This window comes from Mirounga leonina, unplaced genomic scaffold (assembly GCF_011800145.1).
Source record: "Mirounga leonina isolate KUSES-001 unplaced genomic scaffold, KU_Mleo_1.0 Mir_127, whole genome shotgun sequence".
Classification (NCBI taxonomy): domain Eukaryota; kingdom Metazoa; phylum Chordata; class Mammalia; order Carnivora; family Phocidae; genus Mirounga; species Mirounga leonina.
In genome coordinates this window covers 68,826,353-68,848,254 of record NW_023270316.1, presented here as the reverse complement: position 1 = coordinate 68,848,254, position 21,902 = coordinate 68,826,353, and the positions used below count along the sequence as shown (strand labels likewise).

At 37.9% G+C, this 21,902-nt stretch overlaps 1 protein-coding gene across 2 annotated transcripts in view; it reads right to left on the bottom strand.

Moving 5' to 3' along the window:
- The window catches only part of N4BP2L2 (NEDD4 binding protein 2 like 2), a 69,191-nt gene extending 57,710 nt beyond the window's left edge, over positions 1–11,481 (bottom strand). Inside the window, exons 1-3 of one of the 2 annotated variants that reach the window (XM_035003570.1) lie at positions 11,313–11,481; positions 10,680–10,865; positions 8,467–9,728 (exon numbers count right to left, since the gene is read on the bottom strand). In XM_035003570.1, the coding sequence (XP_034859461.1) occupies positions 8,467–9,728 (1,262 nt within the window). In that variant the 5' untranslated portion in view covers positions 10,680–10,865; positions 11,313–11,481. The remainder of the gene's footprint in view (positions 1–8,466; positions 9,729–10,679; positions 10,866–11,312) is intronic. The other variant, XM_035003569.1, reaches the window with a different exon arrangement.
- Positions 11,482–21,902: the final 10,421 nt, after the last annotated feature.

Sequence of the window (21,902 nt, the reverse complement as noted above, 5' to 3'; positions counted from 1 at the left end):
ATGAAGTCAACTGTTAAGCACTAAAGAATACACTTTTCACAATAAATCAATAATCAAATTTCATTCTCACAATATGATACCACCTTAAGTTTCTAAGTACAGATTAACTAGTGTTCAGATTGTCAGAGAATTCCCCAAACCAGTGACTCATGAATGACACTAGGAGTGTGCTGAGAAAAGGTAAAACACAGTTAAGAGAATAATCTGGATCTAACAATAACAGAAATGTTTTGTTTTGTCTCTCCCCCCCCCCCCCCCCCCCCCCAGCCATTAGGCAACTGAGTAACACTCTAACTTTCTGAGAGGGGAAGGGACTGGAAAGTGGTAGAAGAGATTGAGAATACAAAAGTATTGTCATGGAATGATTCAAGAATACATACCCCCTAATTCAAAGGAATAAGAAGGACTCTGACTATTAAATAAACATATCTCTCCTTTCCTCAGCTTATTACAAAATTGTATACAGGTATACCTCAGAGATACTGCAGGTTTGGTTTCAGACCACCACAATCATGTATCACAATGAAGGAAATCAAAATTAATTTTCTGGTTTCCCAGTGCATAAAAGTTATTACTAAAAAAAAAACAACATATACACCTTAATTCAAAAATATTTTATTGCTAAGAAATGCTAACCATCATCTGAGCTTTCAATGAGTTGTAACCTTTTTGCTGGCATCTTGCCTCAATGTTGATGTAGGCTGACTGATCAGATTGGTGGTTGTGAAGGCTGGGGTGGCTGTAGCAATTCCCTAAAATAGGACAATGAAGTTTACCCCATCCACTGACTCTTTCTTTCCTAAACAATTTCTCTGTAACATGTGATGCTGTTTGACTGCATTTTACTCACAAGAGAACTTCTTTGAAAATCAGACTTAATCCTCTCAAACCCTGCCACTGCTTTAGCAACTAAGTTTATGGAATATTCTAAATCTTTTGTTTTCATTTCAACAATCTTTACAACATCTTCACTAGTGGACTTCATCTCAAGAAACCACTTTCTTTGCTATCCATAATAAGCAACTCCTCATCTGTTCAAGTTTGATCATGAGATTGCAGCAATGTAGTCCTATCTTCAGGCTCCACTTCTAATTCTAGTTCTCTTGCTGTTTCCACCACATCTGCAGTTGTCTCCTCCACTGAAGTCGTGAACCCTTCAAAGTCATCCATGAGGCTGGCATCAACTTCTAAACTCCTCTTCATATTAATATTTTGCCCTCATCCTATGAGTCATGAATATTCTTAAGGGCATCTAGAATGGTGAATCCTTTCCAGAAGGTTTTCAATTTACTTTGCCCAGATACATCCAAGAATCAGTATGTATGGCAGCTATAGACTTACAAAATGTATTTCTTAATAATAAGACTTAAAATTCAAAATTACTCCTTGATTCATGGGCTGAGGAATGAATGTTGTGATAGCAGGCATGAAAACAACATTAATCTTGTTCTACATCTGCACCAGAGCTTTTGGGTGACCAGGTGCATTGTCAGTGAGCAGTAGTATTTTGAAAAGAATCTTTTTTTCTGAGCCATAGGTGTCAACAGGGGGCTTCCAATATTCAGTGAACCATGTTGTAAACAAATACGCTGTCATTTAGGCCTTGCTGTTCCATTTGGAGAGCACAGGCAGAGTACATTTAGCATAATTCTTAAGGGCTCTAGGATTTTCAGAATGGTAAATGAGCACTGGCTTCAACTTAGTCACCAGCTGCATTAGCCCCTGAGAAGAGTCAGCCTCTGTTGAAGCTAAGGCACTGACTTCCCGGCTCTACCTATTAAAATCCTAAATAGCAACTTATTCCAGAAGGCCATTTGTCTACATTGGAAATCTGTCATTTAGTGTAGCCACTTTTGTTGATTATCTTAGCTAGATCTTCATTAATTATCTCCGCTAGATCTTGCTGCAGTTTCTACACCAGCACTTGCTGTTTTTCCTTGTACTTTTATGTTACGGAGACAGCTTCTTTCCTTAAACCTTGTGAATCAACCTCTGCCAGCTTCAAACTATTCCCTGGTAGCTTCCTCACCTCTTTCAGCCTTTAGAGAACTGCAGTTAGGGCCCTGGGTTAGGCTTTGGCTTAAGAGAATGTTGTGGCTGGTTTGATCTACTATCCAGACTATTTCAACTTTCTCCATACTAGCAAGGCTGTTTTGCTTTCTTACCATCTGTGTGTTCACTGGAGTAGCACTTTTAATTTCCTTCAAGAACATTTCCTCGCACTCACAATTTGGCTGCCTGTTTGGCTCAAGAAGCCTATCTGGACTTTTGGCATGCCTTCCTCACTAACCTTAATCACTTCCAGCCTGTGATTTAAAGTGAGAGATGTGCAACTCTCCCTTTCACTTGAACACTTTGAGGCCATTGTAGGGTTATTTATTGGCCTAATTTCAATATTGTTGTGTCTCAGGGAATAGGTAAGGCCTGAAAACAGGGAGAGATGGGAGAACAGCAGGTTGGTGGAGCAGTCAGAATACACATTAACACTTATCAATTAAGTTTGCCATCTTATTATATGGGCACAGCTCATGGCACCCCAAAACAACTATAATACTAACATCACTGATCATGGATCACCATAACAAATATAATAATAAAAAAGTCTGAGGGCGCCTGGGTGGCTCAGTTGGTTAAGCGACTGCCTTCGGCTCAGGTCATGATTCTGGAGTCCCGGGACCGAGTCCCGCATCGGGCTCCCTGCTCGGCGGGGAGTCTGCTTCTCCCTCTGACCCTCCCCCCTCTCATGCTCTCTCTATCTCATTCTCTCTCAAATGAATAAATAAAATCTTTAAAAAAAAAAAAGTTTGAAATATTGTGAGAATAACCAAGTGACCTAAGGACACTAAGTGAGCAAATGCTATTGGAAGAAAGGAGCCAAAAACTTGCTCGACACAGGGTTACCACGAACCTTCAACTTGTAAAAAGTGCAGTATCTATGAAGTACAATTAAAAAAGTTATGCCTGTATATTTTATCATAAAAATAAAATTGCATAGACAAAAATAAAAAGATTTAAACTTGCATTTCCACTTACAGAATTACAGTTCAAATTATTTCAAGCAAAGCAAATGAAATTAAATGGTTGTTTGTGAGGCTAGAGTTGGATTTCTTTCTTAAATCACCGTAATTTTTCCAAAATATACCACCTAACATATTTGGCACCTTATTTGTTTATAAGATAACCCAGAATATAAAACTGCTACAATATGAGGCACGTGGATGGCTCAGTCGGTTAAGCGTTCAACTCTTGATCTCAGCTCAGGTCTTGATCTCAGGGGTGTGAGTTCAAGCCTCGTATTGAAAAAAAATATATGCTACACTATTAGCATTCCAAACCAAAGCTCAATCACCTAAAATGATTCTGATCATAATCAACCTTATGATAACCTAATTATATTTAACAGTACCAGAAAACTGATACCATCTTTCTTAGATACCCTGTTTCATTTTTTCCATTCTATTACTTTATTTGCGTGATTTTTCAGATGTTAAATACCATACTATAAGAGTAGAGTAGCTTTCGTATCCAAGGAATGTTTTAACCTCAAAAAAGGTGGGGATGGGGGAGGCGTGGAGAGAGAGGGTAGGAGACAGCACATCAATTTACATCATTAAACCAAGTAAACATCAAACATGAATAAACCTCTTTGAAGAACATCTTAAATATATAAATCATAATTATAGCAATAATTTTAGCTTGGAGAGAGACTTTTTCTTTCCAGTCTGTTCATGCAGCTTTTTAGAATTCCATGAATTATCTCAAACTATGAAGCTTTATTTTGGGGACTTATATTTAAAAAGTACTTATGATCAATTTGGATATATCTGATGCCATACAAACCATCTGAATAAAAGATAAATTACTTAGGAATATTAGTATTTTCAAAATTCTTGTAGTCAGATTCTATTAAAACTCTCACAAGTAAGGTATTAAAATGAATTCTCCAAACATCAAAACTTAAAACTCTGAAAAATGAAGTATCTACTAAAAAAAATTCAGATACGGGCCCACTCGCTACTTGATTTGTATTTTTTCTGAATGTCATGACCCATTTAATATTCATAACAACCTTGCTAATTTCATATTTACTAATCCAGAAAAAGAAAATGACTTCAGAAATCAGGCCACCAGAGTTACTAGCTGCGTGGGAGAGCCAAAACTAATGGCTTACAATGATCCCTGCCTCCTGGTATTCACACTCTTATATAATCCCTTCCCCTTGAGTGTGGGTGGGAGTCAGTGACTAGCTTCTAACTAATAGAATATGGCAATTGACAGAATGTCACTTCTGATATTAGATTACAGGAAAAAAAAGTGGCTTCTGTCTTGGGCTCAGAGCTGGCTCACTTTGTCTCATCATGCTGTGTGTGGAAAGCAGCCCAGGGAGCAAAGAATCAAGAGAGGTCTCCAGCCTGTATATAGCCAGCAACCAACGGAGATCCTCGACCTAACAGCTCACAAGTAACTTAAGTCTTGTCGACAACCTCAAGGGAGATCTTCCAAGAAGATCCACCCCAAAATAAACCTTCAGAGCAGAACACAGCCCTAGCCAACACCTTAACCACAGCATTGTTAAAGACTTTGACCCAGAGGCACCTAGATAATTCACGCAGACGCCTGTCCTTCAGAAACTGTGAGATGATAAACGTTTGTTGCTTTAACTCAGTTTTTAATAAGGTAATTTGTTACACAGCCAGATAACTAATCCAGTCTGTGCTTATAATTCTTCACTGAAGTAAGAACAAGTGAATCCTGTTCCTTAACCCTGTTTTGAGAACCCTACTTCCCCAAATGGCCTATTATGAGTTAATTTTCATAGTTTTTTTTTTCATACTTCATTTTTACAACTTCTAAGAACTGTACATTATTTTAATACATCCATGTGCATTTACAAAGAGAAGTGATTTTCTCAAAAAAATCTGAGCAGAACTGACACTTCATGAACCCTTTACCTCCTTATTTACTGAGTGGCCCCTGCATACCCCTACCCCAAAACCACTTTACTGGGGCACCTCATTCTCTAAACACTCTTTAAATTAAGAATAGAGATCAACATAAGGAAAGGTCAATCTTTCCCCTGGAGTTTAAACTGAGATCTTCTCCAAAAGCAGGGAGGGAAAAAAAAATCTCTTCCCATCTCTCTTTAAACTGTAATTTCTTACGGCTGCTATAACAAATTACCACATATTTGGTGGCTTAAAACAACATGCACTTATTGTATTATAGTTCTGAAAGTCAGAAGTCTGAAATCAGTTCCACCGCGCTAAAATCAAAGGTATGGGTAAGCTGGCAATCCTCCTGGAAGCTCCAAAGGAGAACCTGTTTCCTTGCCAAATTTTTCAGCTTCTAAAAGCCACCTGCATATCTGGGCTCATGGTCCCTTCCTCCATCTTCAAAATCAGCAGTGTAACATCTTCTCTCCTCTCTGAAAGTGCTTCAGTGTTTATCTCTGATCAACTCCCAACATTCTGCTGATATAATAATGAAATTAGTGGCCTGTTTCTGAAAATACATTCACTCATTGGTGAAATCAGTACAGTAGAAGAAATGCATATTAGCTAAAATATTTTAGGTTCCCCCTTTCTCCTCATATGAACAGGGTATATGAATCTAGCAAAATCTATAGCCCAGACCCCTAGGAATGACACCCAAGGCTTGATCCCTGAATGGTCCTGTGTCAACCACAGACTCAGAGGATTCTGTTTAGCTGATGTCAATTACAATGGTAACAAAATTCCACAGCTAGAAATTGTTGAATTCTGCCTGAAATAAACCTTTCATCAAAGCGCTGTCAATTTGCCTAAAAGGACAAAGAGCTAGCACTTTCACATACCTACAAAAGTGTATGAACTGTTTTGCACTAGCTTATTAATAAATATTTAAAGTCTGTGCTTGTGTTAGAATTTAACCTAAAACTTATTTCATTAAAATCTGTTAGCAAATTTGTGGGTAAACAATTAAGTAAAAACTTGGTAACGATAAGTACTATATGAGTTCAGAAGGATTATGGAAGACTGAGATGATAAACCAAAACCTCAAAAAGCAGAGGCGTTTGAGAGAACCTTTGAATAAGAGTCCTGAGAACAATGAACGAACAAGTATTATGTCTCCTGCAGTGGAGGGTAGGTGCTAGTCCAAATGCAGAAGGACAAGAAGACAAAGAGGTGGGTAAGGACTAAGTTAAGGAAGAAGAGGACTTGAAAACTACCCCCAAAGAATCTGAACTTTACCCTCCTATACTCATTACCACTCAGCAATACTAAACAGTGCTATCTTTTAATTTAGTGCCCCAAATCAACCCAACTTTGATCTACCAAATCTTCACTCCTTTCTTTCTAAAGCTAACTCCTACGTAAAGCCATTCCCCCACCACAGAATATCTGGCTTTCTATCCAGTCCCAACCAACCAATCTTACTTCATTCAAAATGTGGTGACCTAAACAGCTACTCCTGATTCTTTAAACAAGCTCCTGAAAGCCAGGAGACAGTTATAGGACCATGCATGCAACAGATACTAAAGTGAAGGAGCAGGGAAGAAACACGCTATCATTTATATCTCTAGTTTGACCTCCTACCAGTTCTTACAACTTCTCCCAAGCCCTTTAACTCAAACTTATTCTCTTAAGCCTCTGCTCCTTCTATGAAATGAAAATAACACAACCCATTTTACAAGATTTTTATATATGAAAGTACTCTGTAAACTGAAATCATGACACAAATGGTAGTTACTACTATTCTTTTCTTACAACATACATCTGATTCCTCAAATATATGTATTATATATATCACCTCTATCATCTCCCACTACAATTATACCTCCTTGAAATTCTATTGCAATACCACTACTTTATTCATTCATACCCCAATGTTGTTCCAAATCTAATCTTTCTTTCTTACATTTATTCTATACCAACGCATAGTCAAGTGACCCTAGCTAGGAGATTCCTTCACACAATTTCCAAATTTCAACTATTTCTTTCCTCTGATATTACATTCTAAATCTAAAAGACTGCCCGTGTTTGTGACACTTCATTCTTAATTTCTATCCTTTCTAAAGAGTTGAAATTTCACCTTCTCTACAAAATCTTCATTAATATAAGAATAGGGGCTCCTGAGCGGATTGGTTGGTTAAGCGTCTGCCTTCAACTCAGGTCATGATCCAGCGCTCCCACCCCCTTGTCTGGCTCCCTGCTCAGCGGGGTCTGCTTCTCCCTCTCCTTCTCCTCGTGCTCTCTCGATCTCTTTCTCTAACTAAATAAAAAAAGTCTTTTTTTTTTTTTTAAGATTGTATTTACTTATTTGTCAAAGAGAGCGAGAAAGCACACACAAGCGGGGGGGCGGCAGGTAGAGGGAGAAGCAGGCTCCCCACTGAGCAAGGAGCCCGAAGCGGGACTCGATTCCAGGACCCTGGGATCATGACCTGAGCTGAAGGCAGACGCTTAACCGACTGAGCCACCCAGGCGTCCCAATAAATAAATAAATAAATAAGAATAAAAATGCAAAATGCAAAATTCAAATTCATTTACAAAGATCACAGCTTACAGGCTAGCTTGAAATGTATCATAAATTTAATCTTTCTTTAATTTACTGCTTCTGAAGAAACTTCTGTTCAGACTGTTTTGCAAGTAAATATAAAACATTTACATAATGGTTCTTTGGATTTTATCCTTGCTGGAAGACATCAAACAATTTCCTTTTTCGCTTGATCAGTCATAAATCCTGAATCATCCTACAAAAACTGCCAAGAATTTGTACTGTTTTTCTTTGTACTATTTTTCACAACTGCACAAATGAATTCCAGTGCATCAATATTCTTTTTTAAAATGCAAACAAAAATAGGAATTTGAAACATTCTGTCATACAATAACAATAAAACATAACCAGTTCTAACTCTATTTAACTCAGGTATTGCTCACCTCAGACTCCTGAAACTTAAACAAAAAAAGAGTTCCCTCTGCCAATCAAAGATATGAACCTGCACAGTGCTGAAAACAAACTCACAGCTCCTTTTCCTTGGTTTATCTCATTTGCTTCTCACAATTATTCCAGAAAAATAAGTATTACCCTTTCTATTAACAGATAGCAAAACCTGTCCAAGGCCATTAAGTTTGAAATAACTTGGTCAAAAGCCCAAATCTTCCAAACCTAAGTCCAGCTCTGCTTGGAGAGCTGACTTAAAAAGGAAGGCAAGTACAGTTCTCAAATAGCATTTACTTACATCACTGTCATAATTATACACAGTGTATCTATTTTTAAAACCCTTAGCAGAATCTTTATATGTCAATTCTCCTTTCCTCCATCAGAAAACATCTTTTTAAATATTTACACTGTCAGATGTCATTCTCAAGTGTAACAAATTAAAGATTTTCTATTAGAAACATGAAAGCATTGGTCATTGAGAACTACTATCATCCATGATTTTTAAGTAATGAATTACCAAGCATTTACTTGGTATCCTTTACTCACCGAGACAACGTTGTTTTCCCAGAACCAGGCAAACCTCTTAAAAGAATAAGTAACTTCTGCAATTTATTTAACTTTTCATCTTGAAACTGCTGGTTCATAAGCCTGTCTGTTCCATTATGCTTGTCCACAGAAGGATCTTTCCAGCATCCTTCCCTGGTTTCACAGAAACCATTACTCACATATGCATCTTGCACACTGTAACCATTTGTAGAGGAATGATCTCTATTGGTATTCTCACTACAGTCAATATAGTCATTGTTCTGATCAAAAGTCAAACAATGCCAGTTAATGTGACAACTATTTACATAATACCCATTTTGATGCTGAGACCCATCTGGAGCATGGAAAATATTTGATGGTGGATTTAGTGGAGCACTAAATCTTTGCATATTTAAATGACAGTTAAAACTGGGAGGAGGAGGACCTTGGGGTACTATAAAATAATGCACTGACTGCCATTCAGGCCTGAAGGAAATTAACGAATCTTCACAAAATGCAGGTATTACTTGTCCATTACAAGGATATTTGCCTGGTTCATTCTCCACCTGTTGCTGAAAACCACAATGTGACTGAAGAACATTACTAGTATCTCTTTCCTTTCCTTCTTCAGATTTTAACAGCTCATTATAATGGTCCTGATAATGCGTAATAAGTTTTTCCTCAGAGGGTTTGGGTTCTTTACAACTGCCTTCCAAATCATCTTTTTCATTTTCAAGCTCTTCAATTTCCTTGTAAAACTGGAATAATTCGCTGTCAAGCTCTGATTTTTTGGAGTTGAATTTCTGTTTCTGTTCTTGTCCTCCTTTGCCATCTGTACCACTGATTGCATCTGAGTGATTTCCCCTTTCATTACATTTCTTCTTCTCAGGAGGTTTGTAAATGGGTCCTATAAATGCTTTACTTGTGCTATATATCTCATCATCTTTGGATACCAATGCAGGACTTGCATCCTGTAAAACTTGTGGATCAATGGATTCAATAACATCTGATCTACTATTACCAGGAATCTCATCATGCACAGGTTTCACCAAGTCTGTAGTTTTGGTGGTGTCCTCCTGAGGATAACTATGCCCTCTGACATCAACAATGGTCACAGGGACCCAATCATTCCCAGTTTTCTCTTGGATTCTGTGAAAATTAGCACTACCATGATGGGAGAAAACATAAGCCTCTTCAGTTGACTTCAGTTTTTTATAGCATGGTTCACCTGTTAGTTCTTCACCATGATCCAAGGACTTCGCTTCAATTTCACCATAAGGCATCTGAGGAGCAAATAAATCATGTAATTAATAACTAATATTTTAAAAATCTAAACAAAAGTTTTTCAGAAACAAGAAAACAGAAAAGACATTTAAATGGTAAATTTTCCCAAAATACAAAAACTACAAAATTGTAATTTTAGAACCACTTACTATTTAAGTATTGTTATAATGATTTAGGGAGGGGCCTCACTGAAGGTAAGTATCTTTTTCTTAAAAAAGATATATCTCACATTTAATCCAAATGATGCATTTTTTTATAGATTTTATTTGTCACAGAGAGAGAGCACAAGGAGGGGGAGCGGCAGGTAGAAGGAGAAGCAGGCTCCCTTCTGAGCAAGGAGCCCATGCAGGACTCAACCCCAGGACCTGATCAGGACCTGAGCCCAACGCAGATGCTTAAAGGACTGAGCCACCCAGGCATCCCTAAATACATTTCTGAACTTAAAAACTTGAAGAATTTAAGTAAGTTTGGAAAATTGAATCAAAAATATATTTTGATGATATACACAACTGTGTACTAAGATGGAGAGTAAATCTGCCAGCCAAACTGACACCTATCCAAACTGGTTTTGATAAATGTCTTCATAAACTCTTATTGTTTAAAATCACTATATCCTTCGGAGTAAATGGATCCAGCTCCCAAACCTCAGCATCTCCTCAGCAATCAAACGTTAGATACTCAAATGCCTAACTTTACAGACCCTCTTCCTGTGAATAATATGAGTGGTTTCCAAATGGGTGTACAGCATTAATTTAAAAGAAAAAAAAATAACTTCAGTTGCACTAAAAATGACTCAAATATATCAAACATTTCATGTATCACCTGAGTCCCCTGGCCTCCTGACCTCCAAAGAAGATGGCCCGGGCAAAAGTGCGTCCCCTAATGATATATATAATTTATATATAAATCTGGCAACTCCCCAAATCAATGCGTTCATCTTTTCCACATGCCTGGTCAATCTGGAAGATAAATTCTCCTTCCCTTGAAATTTCTTAGGGGCCCTCAAAAGTGCAATCCCAAACGCTGTTTTACTCAATACTTCATTCTGCCCGCTCTCTGGTATTCCTCCAACAGGGCAGAACAAGAAAAAGCCAAAAAAGACGAACTAGACAACGATACAAGTAGGCCCAAAGAAACTGGAGAAAAAAAAAAAAAAAAAAAAAAAACCCCCGTAAAAAAAAAGGCCCCATCGGAAACCCCCCCCCCCCCCCCCCCCCCCCCCCCCCGCCCCCCCCCCCCGACCACTTCTCAGCTCATTCGAAATACCATAAAAGTCTCAAGGAACAGCAAGACGGTTGCATTAACAGAGCGTGGCCTATACACAACCTGAGTCCCCTGGCCTTCTGACCTCCAAAGAAGGTGGCCCGGGCAAAAGTGCGTCACCCGGTTTCTTTCTCCCAACGAAGACATGTTCAGGTTCTCTCTAGGAATTCAAGAGATATCCTAGCCTCAAAGGTTCACCCCGGGCTTCCACGTTTACGGCTAATCAAAAGGTTCCAGCCAAGAGCAGACGAGAAGCCAAAAAACCCGAGAAACGTCACCACCATTACCCCACCCTTACTTAAAATAGGGTGTTTACTCACCTTACACTACATTGAGTTTTACCTCCCAATAAAATCGTGGTCTAGAAAGATACGAACATCTGAAAAGGTGAAAGCAAAGCGCAAACACACCCCAAAGCACAGAGAAACTAACACCCAAACCCTCAGCATCTAGGAAACTGCACCGCCGTACGCAAGATGGCTGCCACCTCGCGCTTACCCCGGCAGAAATTACAGATTTGCGCTCGGCATTGTGGGAACTGAAGTCCAGCGTTCACGCTGGGCCTGTTAACCTCAGTCCTGGGAGACTGGGTCTCCCAGAATCCATTGCGTGATATACGCAGAAGCGATAACCAACGTAAACCCTAACTAGTTCCTAGATTTGGAGCTGGGAAGTTATTTAGAACTGTCAACTTTGGCTAAAAAAAGCAGCGACCCGCTCTGGAATTCATCCGTAAAGGAAAAGAGAACGTGAGTGCCTGGCACCCAGATACATAGGCCGCTCGCAGTGCATGCTTTTAAGACTTTCTAGGATACAAAGAATCAGGCTTTTCAAAGGGGTCTCCACATTTGGTATCACCAAGTAGTGTTGCTGGCGTTTCTCTGAAAAACCACTCGGTAATTTCAGGCTCACGTTCTTCTATCCGTGTAGACAATCACTGCAGCAGAGCCTTGAGTACTTACGAGAAGGTTATTTCGTATCGTAACTGTGTTGTGTTTTGTTTTGAGAAACAAAGACCAATTACTGAGCGTTCCCACTTAAAGAGTCAATTTCTGACAAGCACTGAGAACAGCAGCAGGTAAAAAAAAAAAAAAAAAAAAAGAACAATTTGGCAATCCTCAGCTCAGAATCCCATCTCTTCCCACCACCTCCCCACACTCTCCATGCCCGCTCCCTCCCCTGCATTCTTTCCTGCCACTACAAGTAAACTGCTAATGTCTTCGTATTGGAATAAATCTTTCTGTTGTGGTGGTTTCTAATTTATAAATATAACAGTTAAAATCACAGTCTGGAATATTTGCATTTGATTATTTAACAGCTTTATGACCAAGAGGGCTTAGGCTTATGACCAAAGCAATTCATCCCCTTACAGAGAGACTCTTCTCAAATACAAATTCCCACATCAACCTTTGATGTTTCCTCGTGGTTAGATCCAAGTTATGCATCCTCGGTGGAAACAACCACGTAAGTGAAGTTGTGTCTTTCTCAAGGTATTATATTTGGAGGTTCAGGATGTATGTCCATTATAAGATGATATTAATCTTTATCACCGTATCAAGGTGTTTTCCAGGTTCTCCACTGTTTATTTTATCCCTTGCAACTAATAATCTATGAAAAGCTACTTTGAGACCAAGCAAATACCTTGCTCCTAATCAAACTCTACCTTGTGGTTCAACCTCCCTTGGATGATCTTGCTGCAACCAATCTTTACAATGATGGTTACAAATTAGCTTTTCCCCCCCACCTAATTCCTTCAAGGACTCCACATTTATTTCTGATGATGCTACTATAAAGAAGAGCTCTCCTTATTTACTATCAGCATGGATTTATGTTTTCCTTTTTGTTCAAGAAGTCCATAAAAAAATCCATTACTGTCTTTTATTATTTATTTATTTAGTTATATTAGACTATTTTGAGGACAGTTTTAGATTTACAGAAAAATTGAGTAGATGAAGTACACAGTTCCCATGTACCACACCCACCCACGTTTCCCTTATTATTAACCTCTTATTATTATGATACATTGTTATAATTAGTGAACCAAATATTGATACATTCACATGAATTAAGTCCATAGTTATTTCTTTAATTTTTACGTAATCCCCTTTCTGTTCCAATATCCCTTCCAGGATACCATATTACATGTAGTTGGCATTTCTCTTTAGGCTCTTCTTGGCTGTGACAGTTTCTCAGACTATGCTTGCTTTTGATGACCTTGACAATTTGGGGGAAAACTGGTGAGGTATCTTGTCAGATGCCCTTCTACTGGAATTTATCTGGTGTTTTCCTATGATTAGACTGCGGTTATAGGTTTTTGAGGGGAAGATCACAGAGGTAAAGTTAAAGTGTCAGTTTCATCACATCATAGCAGGGGTACATACTACCAACATAATTTATGATTGTTTATGTTAAACTTGGTCACCTGGCTAAAGCAGTTTGTCAGAGTTCTCCATTGTAGTTTTTCCCCCTTTCCATACTGTACCCCTTGGAAGGAAGTCACTGTGCACAGTGCACATTTCTGGTTGTTAATCTCCCCCTCCCTTACTTGTATAATTTATTTGGAATTCTTCCACATGGGATGTTGTTCTGTTCTTCCCCATCCTTATTTTGATCCTCACATCATCAGATTTGGCCAGCTTCAGGTTGGCTCTCTTTGACCTGGGGGCACCTGGGTGGTTCAGTCCATTAAGTGTCTGCCTTCGGCTCAGGTCATGGTCTCAGGGTCCTGGGATCGAGTCACATGTCGGGCTCCCCACTCAGTGGGAAGTCTGCTTCTCCCTCTCCGTCGCTCCTCCTGCTTGTGCTCTCTCTCTCTCAAATAAATAAGTAAAATCTTTAAAGAAAAAAAAGAAGAAAGAAAGTATCCATCCGGGGGCACCTGGGTGGCTCAGATGGTTAAGCGTCTGCCTTCGGCTCAGGTCATGATCCCAGGGTCCTGGGATCGAGTCCCACATCAGGCTCCCTGGTCCTTGGGAGCCTGCTTCTCCCTCTGCCTCTCTCTCTCTTTCTGTCTCTCATGAATAAATAAATAAAATCTTTAAAAAAAAAAGAAAGTATCCATCCGCTTCTATTTTCTCAGGAGTTTTAAATTAGGAATAAGTGTTGAATTTTGTTAGTGCTTTTCAGCAACTAGACATATTAATATGGTGAATTATATTAATATTTCCTAATATTAAACCATACTTTCATACTTTCTATAAGTCCCACTTGGTCATAATACATTATTTTCTTAGTGTATTACTGGATGTTATTCACTATATTTAGGATTTTTGCATTGGTATTTGTTAAGTGATTTTGGTTTGTAATTTTTTTGGTCAGGCTTAGGTATCAAAGACTAGTCACTGATGGAGAAATTAGAAACAAAATACACAAAATAGTTGAGAGTTCTACTTTCCCAGTGTCCTTTGATTTTCTTTCTCTGAACATCCTTTAATAAGCCATATTTTGTTGTCTTCGCATTTTTTGGTTCTTGTGGGCCTTCACCTTTCCCATTAATATTTTTATGAGTAAGGACTACCCTTGGTGTGAACCACCTTTGAACTTCTGCATATAGCCACGTTGTTTATGCTGAGTTATTTAAAAATAAACTACAGACAACTTACAACAGGTCACAAGCCAAGTCCTGCCTGTCTCACTTGTATTGCCCTGCTCCCAAAATGACACTGGGAGGCATTTTGTAAATAAAACAATACATTTATTTACTTACTGTGCTCAGTGCACTTGTCCCTGAAAGTGACAGTATGAGTAAATCCTAAACGGAGAAGCAAGAGAGAGCATTTTTCCTTAGCAGTGGTGACAGCAAGGAAGGTGGTAACAACACGGGTGTATGAGGCCAAGGCTAGCTTCTTTTTTTTTTTTTAAGATTTTATTTATTTATTTGAGAGAGAGAGAATGAGAGACAGAGAGCAGGAGAGGGAGGAGGGTCAGAGGGAGAAGCAGACTCCCTGCCAAGCAGGGAGCCCAATGCGGGACTCGATCCCGGGACTCCAGGATCATGGCAGTCACTTAACCAACTGAGCCACCCAGGCGCCCCCCAAGGCTAGCTTCTTAAGTTGGTCCGGCCCTTGCAAGGCCCATCATCCAATCTTCTAACAAGTATGTTCTCTGGTGATGGGCACTATTACCCCCACTCACCTTTCAGTCTGTCCTCACAGAAAAACCAAACTTTACAAAGGATATGACGTACCAGACTTCACACAAATAAAATGATACAAAGAAATGGAAGTTGAAATAAGCAATTCTTTTCAAATGAACGCTGAGGAAGCTCTTCTTAAAACTATCTTGCTGGTGAGCGCTGTGAGTTGTGTAAGACTGATGAATCACAGACATGTACCTCTGAAACAAATAATACATTGTATGTTAAAAAAAAAAAAAAGATAGTAGGAAGGGAAAAATGAAGGGGGGAAATTGGAGGGGGAGATGAACCATGAGAGACTATGGACTCTGAGAAACAAACAGGGTTTTAGAGGGGAGGGGGTGGCGGGATGTGTTAGCCCGTTGATGGGTATTAAGGAGGGCACCTATTGAATGGAGCACTGGGTGTTATTCACAAAGAATGAATCACTACATCAGAAACTAATGATGTAATGTATGGTGACTAATATAACATAATAAAATAAAATTAAAAAAACTATCTTGCAACAAAACTACATAAATTTTTATCCTATTCATAAAGAAAATCTGCATTTGACAATTTCTGTATCTACAACAGGAAATTTCAGGAGGTTGGGTAAAAAACTTAATTTATGCAATAAAATATTTTATAGTTTTATTTCATGGAATATAATTAATTCCCACAAATTTTTATGGATCTGGACATGAAACCATTTCTAATCAGGAGTTGCAGAAATAACATCTTTCTTGGCTGTTTAGGGCCAAGGTCATTGGAAAGTATACCTTGTAGGCAATTTTCCAGAGCAACTAGTCAATATATTTGCTTTTTAAAAAAACTATGCAGCTTCAATAAAACCTCATATATGACTTCCAGGGCTTCACTAATTTTCCATCAGTGGTGTGATTTATTGATTTTTCCATTATAAATATTTGTAGTTACCATGCAGTAAAATTTATTTTAAAAAATAATGACATTTCATTACATAAAGATGATATTTATTATTTTTAGAACCTACAAATGCAGAAGCCGAATTTATTTTTTAACTCAACCGTTGCTTAAAACCGCTGAGAGGAGAGTGATTGGGGGATGGTTTAGTGGTGTTTTTCCTATTTAAAATTTTTCCCTCTATTAAAGTGATGCATTGTTATCATAGAAAATGTGGAAATACTGAAAGGATAAAGAAGTTATATTATTTGGTGCTAGCCATAGATACCAACTCTGACTAGATTAAACAGAAGGGAATTTAGGGGAAGATATCAGAGGTATGATAAAGAACCCAGGCTACATTACATTGGCTAATACTTCCAGCACAATATAGTAATGGGGATAGTAATCATCTTTGCCTTATTCCTGACTTTAGTGGAAATGTCTTTAATTTTTCTCCATTAAATATGTGTGTATACATATTATATTATATTATATTATATTATATTATATTATATTATATTATATTAAAAGTATCCATCTGGGGGCACCTGGGTGGTTCAGTCCATTAAGTATCTGCCTTAGCAGTAGTCCCCATGAGGAAAATGGCTTTGTCAGTCTTGTTTACTGCTTCATCTCTAGCAACTGACATATTTCCTGGAACATAACAAGTGTTCAATAAATATTTGTTGAATGAATGAGACATAGGACATTATTTTGTTGCTTCCCAAGGAAGTTGACAGGAAGAGGGAAAAATGATTGGGGAAGTTACAAGAAACACTAAGACTTAAAAAAGGCCAGGTGACCAGAGGATTGAAAGATAGACCTGGTTATGTGAAACAGTGTGCAAGTCAAATCAGCAAACATTTATAAAAGGTCTGCTCTGTTCAAATCATGAGGTCATGTGGTATTTCACTCTAGGGTCTTCTAATCTGGTCAGAAAGAAAGAAAATTAGCATAAAAATAAGAAATAAAAGCACAATGTAGTGAAGCAACATTTTTTTTTTTTAAGTACGCTCTCCCCAGTGTGTGGCTTGAACTCAGGACCCTGAGATCAAGAGTCTCATGCTCTACTGACTGAGCCAGAAAGGCACCCCATGGAACAACATCTTTAAATTAATGAAAGAAAAAGTGGTCAATTTAGAATTCTATACCCTGTGAAACTATATTTCAAAAACAAAAGTTCAGTTATATAAATACTGAACAAATATATCACTGATGGTGCTGAAAAAATTGGATATCCATATTTTTTAAAAAAGAAAAAGAACTAAGATCCATGATTTGCATCATATACAAAAATAGCGCAAAATCTATTATAGGCCTTTAAAAAATCTCCAAAATACAAAACATCTCAAAGAAAACTTAGGAGAAAGTATTTTTTGCCTTGGTTTAGGCAGATTTCTTAGATCCAACATCAAAAGCATAATCCATAAAAGAAAACAATAGAAGTGTTTGACAAATTATAATTGCCATGAAAATTAAGAACTTGTGTTCTTGGAAAGGCACTATTAACAGAATAAAAAGACAAGCCATAGACTGGCACAAAATATTTGCAAATCACATATCTGCTAAGAGATGTGTATCCAGAATATAAATAATTCTCTAAACTCAAAACAATAAAACCCAATATTTTTAAATGGGCAAAAATTTGAATAGACACTCCACCAAAGAAATAAATGGATGGCAAATAAACACATGAAAAGATGCTCAACATCATCAGTCAAGAGAAAAATGAAAATTAGAAAATTAAGTCAATTATATATATGAATATATATAACTACACATCTATTAAAAATGTCCAAAATTTAAGAACAACCATAGCAATATTGACAAGGATGTGTAGCCTCTGGAATTCTCATACATTGATGGTGGTGTAAAATGGTACCACCACTTGGAAAAATTTTTGGTAGTTCCTTCAAAGTTAAATATCCACCACCATATGATCCAGCCATTCCAATCTTAGGCATTTACCCAGGAGAAATGAAAACATATCCAAATGAATATTTGTACACACATGAAAAAAATGTTTATAACAACTCTATCTCTAATGGTCCATAATTGGAAACAATGAATACTGGAAAATACCCATCACTAGGTCAATGGATAAGTAAATTGTCATGCCATACAATGGAAGACTACTCAGCAAAAAAAGGACTATTGATACGTACAAAACACGGATGACTCTCAAAATAATATTGTTGAGTGAAAGAAGCCAAGCAAAAAAAGTACAGACAGGTACAGTATGATTCCCTTCAACCAAAGTTCTAGAAAATGTAAACTAATATATAGTGACAAAAAGCAAATTAACTTAGGGATTAGAGGAGGGTGAGATGGGTTAGGAGTTGAAGAGTAGGAGGGAGGGAACTCAAAAGGGCACAGAAACTTTCGGGAGTAGTGGATATGTTCTTTAGTTTGATTGTGTTGTTGCTTTCGTGGATGAATATGTCAAAACACCAAAATTGTACACTTCAAATATTTGCATTTTATTGCATAGTTTTTTTATTAACTCTATTTAGTCAATCTTATCACCATTATATCTTCCAAAAAATTCCTCAAAATGCCTGGTTTATTTGTGGCATTCTTCCTGGCTTCTATTTTAAACTGGAAACATTTTAAACCAGCTAGACTCTGGTTTTTATATTCAACTAAGCCATAGATATTCCAACACAGGATTCTCTTCAGAAACTAAAATCTTCACCAAATGATGAAAAGATAAGAGATAGAAAATTAGATACCCACTTATAGGCATGTCTATAATTTACAACTTAAAAAGCGTTAGCCTCCCAGTACTCTCTCCTATCCCACATCTTGCTGCTCTCATGTGACTCCTCCATCTATATTTACCTTCCCTGTTTGCTTTGGGAAGTATTTCTATGCTGCTTTGATGTTTCCCCTTGGTAAGATGCTACTGGTACCTCTGCTTCATTTCATTGTAGGGTTCTTGCACTCACTTACTTTCTCATAACATGCCATTGGAGTGACCACCATCTCCTCCTGAACAAGCATCCTTTTCATTTCATAGGGCTAGAGTGAAGAGATAGAGGGCTGTGCCACTATACATCACAGGTGTCATGCCTTAGACCTAAAGACAAGGAGGTTTCCGCCTGGTCTCATGAGATGGTCCTCCCTTACATGAGCAAGTTGTTTCTGTTTCAGAAACCCCACCCTTGTTACCAGTTGCCTTTGATTCCCCTCAGATTAGCTAAAATATCTCTAAAACTGAAGGAGATGAAAGACAAATGGATTGAAAGGAAACTTAAAAGGATGCTTTCTGAAGGTTCTCGATGACAAGTTGGGGGCATAGCTCAAATGTCATTTCAAGATCAGGTATGCACACATTCAATCTGATGGTCTCTTGGATATCTCCATCCAACTGTGCAACCATACAACTTTGGTTTTTCTGTTTTGGGATGGTAGTTGGTTGTGCACTGAATAATAGAATACCACAAACATGGCAACAGCAGCATGGATGTGTGGGGATAAGTGAGTGGAATTGTGAATAAATGCCATGCATCTCAGATAAAATTAACACAGCAGGATGGGTGGGAGGGGGAGATAATTCTCTATTTTAGGTATGCTTAGTTTGAGGGAGTGGATTCTTCTAAAGGAGATTCCTAGTAGGCAGTTGGGAATGTGTGACTTAATTTCACTAGAAAAACAACAACGACAACAACAACAACAACAAAACCCCAAAATCAGAGCAGGAGATAACTTGGTTGGCAGCTGCCTAGTGCCTAATAATCAGTAAAGCCATAATTGAATAAGATGCTTCAGGGGAAAAATATGGAATAAGAAAAACAAGAAGTTCAGAACTGGATCTCAACATTAAGAAGAAAAGATTGGAATCAGCTTAATGTCCATCAATAGAGGACTAATTAAACAATTATGGTACATTCTTACAATGGAATACTATGTGGCAGAATAAAAGATGAGAAAGTTCTTTCTGTATTTATATAGGATGATCTTTAAGTTAAGTTGTTATTTGAGGAAAGCAAAATGCTTAAGAGCATGTACTGTATGATACTATGTATAAAAAGGTGAAAATATAGGCACACACATATGTGTGTATAAAATGTCTCTGGAAGGAGCACGTGAAACACACTGGTTGCTTTTGGAGAGGGGCTGGGGGATGAGAAGGGATATTTCACAGAATACCCTTTTGTAACTTTGAATTTTAAATGATGTGAATGTGTATTTATTTTACTATTAAATAAATCAACATTTGAAAGGAAAGATTAAGCTTCTGTGTGCCTCTGTTCAGAGATTTAGGATCCAAAGAGCTACTGCACTGTATAAGGAATAGAGGGACAAGTGTAGTGAAGTGCCCCAGAATGGAGCAGTAGGGAGGGGGACAATGGAATTTGACACTGTTGTTGGGAGTGATGAATGCCCTAGAAAGTCAAGCATGGGGTAGATGGAGAGAAGGTCATGGTGAAGAGGCAAGGGGTGAAGAAGAGAAAAGCCATGTTCCTTAGGACATTATCTAAAAGGGAGAAGACTTATTTACTTATGGAGGAACGATAGTCTACAGGCAGTGTCTCTTGCCTGGTTGTGCTCAAGGCCTGTTTCCACCCTTCCGGTTGTGAAGAGTCTGGTGAAGTGTTCTATAAGGTAGCACCAAGCCTACCTACTATTGTCTCCTCAGTACATCCACATCTCTGCACTCACCAAGGTCCTCCCACAGCCCAACCCACAGTGGTGGGCCATTTTTCAATCCTTAAGCACCCATTGATGTTTTCATGTAATAGATTGGATTTTCATGTAAAAGTGTTCTTGCTGCCTCCTTTACTCCATGTTTATTATTCATGTAGTTCAACCTGAGAAACTTCTTTCATTATAATTTAAACATCTTAGTAAATAGAACATTTTAGTGTAATTGTTATAGATGGCATATAACCTAAAATTCATAGTGCATGGCCGTTTTATTTGCATTTGTCCAAATATATTACTAGTACTGTGGCAATAAAAAAATACTTTATTTCAAAAGCCTCAGCTTCTATAATCTACATTCATAAATGATGGATTCTCAACCCAGAGAGCTTCAAAGTAAGTAACAAATAGTACCAGACACTCTTCTAAATGCATTGCATATTTGAATCATTGAATCTCCTGAATAGTTCTATGAAGTAGACACTGTTATGATCCCTGTTTTACAAACCAAGAAACTGAGGCTCAGAAGGATTTTGTAACTAGAACTTGCTTAAGGTCATAGAGCTAGTAAGAGACAGAACCCTTACTATTTGAAATTCTGCAATACACCTTCTGGGTCCACACTCTTTTTTTTTTTTAAAGATTTTATTTATTTATTTGACAGAGAGATAGAGAGAGAACACAAGTAGGCAGAGAAGCAGGGAGAGGGAGAAGCAGGCTCCCCGCAGAGCAGGGAGCCCGATGCGGGACTTGATCCCAGGACCCTGGGATCATGACCTGAGCCAAAGGCAGCCGCTTAACCGACTGAGCCACCCAGGCACCCCTGGGTCCACACTCTTAACCATAACCATGTTGACTTTAAATTTAGAGTAGAAATAATGTCTTATAGAAAATAAATTTACCTTTAGGAGAATTTGAATGTGTTCCTGTTAAAATTATTATAAAAATTTTAAGTTTGATCTATAAAAGGATGTTATAAAATGTCATTGAACTTGTAAAAAATGTACATAATATATACTTGTTATAACAAGTCAAAAATACATGTATGTAAAGGAAAAGATAATCATATCTCCACCAGCCCTCACTCCACCCAACTCCTCTGAGGTAACCAGTATTAACACCATGGTATGTCTCCTTCCACATCATTCTCCATGCTTATACAAATATATACACACATATATCAGGTTTCCTCCTTGATTCTTCTCTTCTTTCTGCTCCTTTT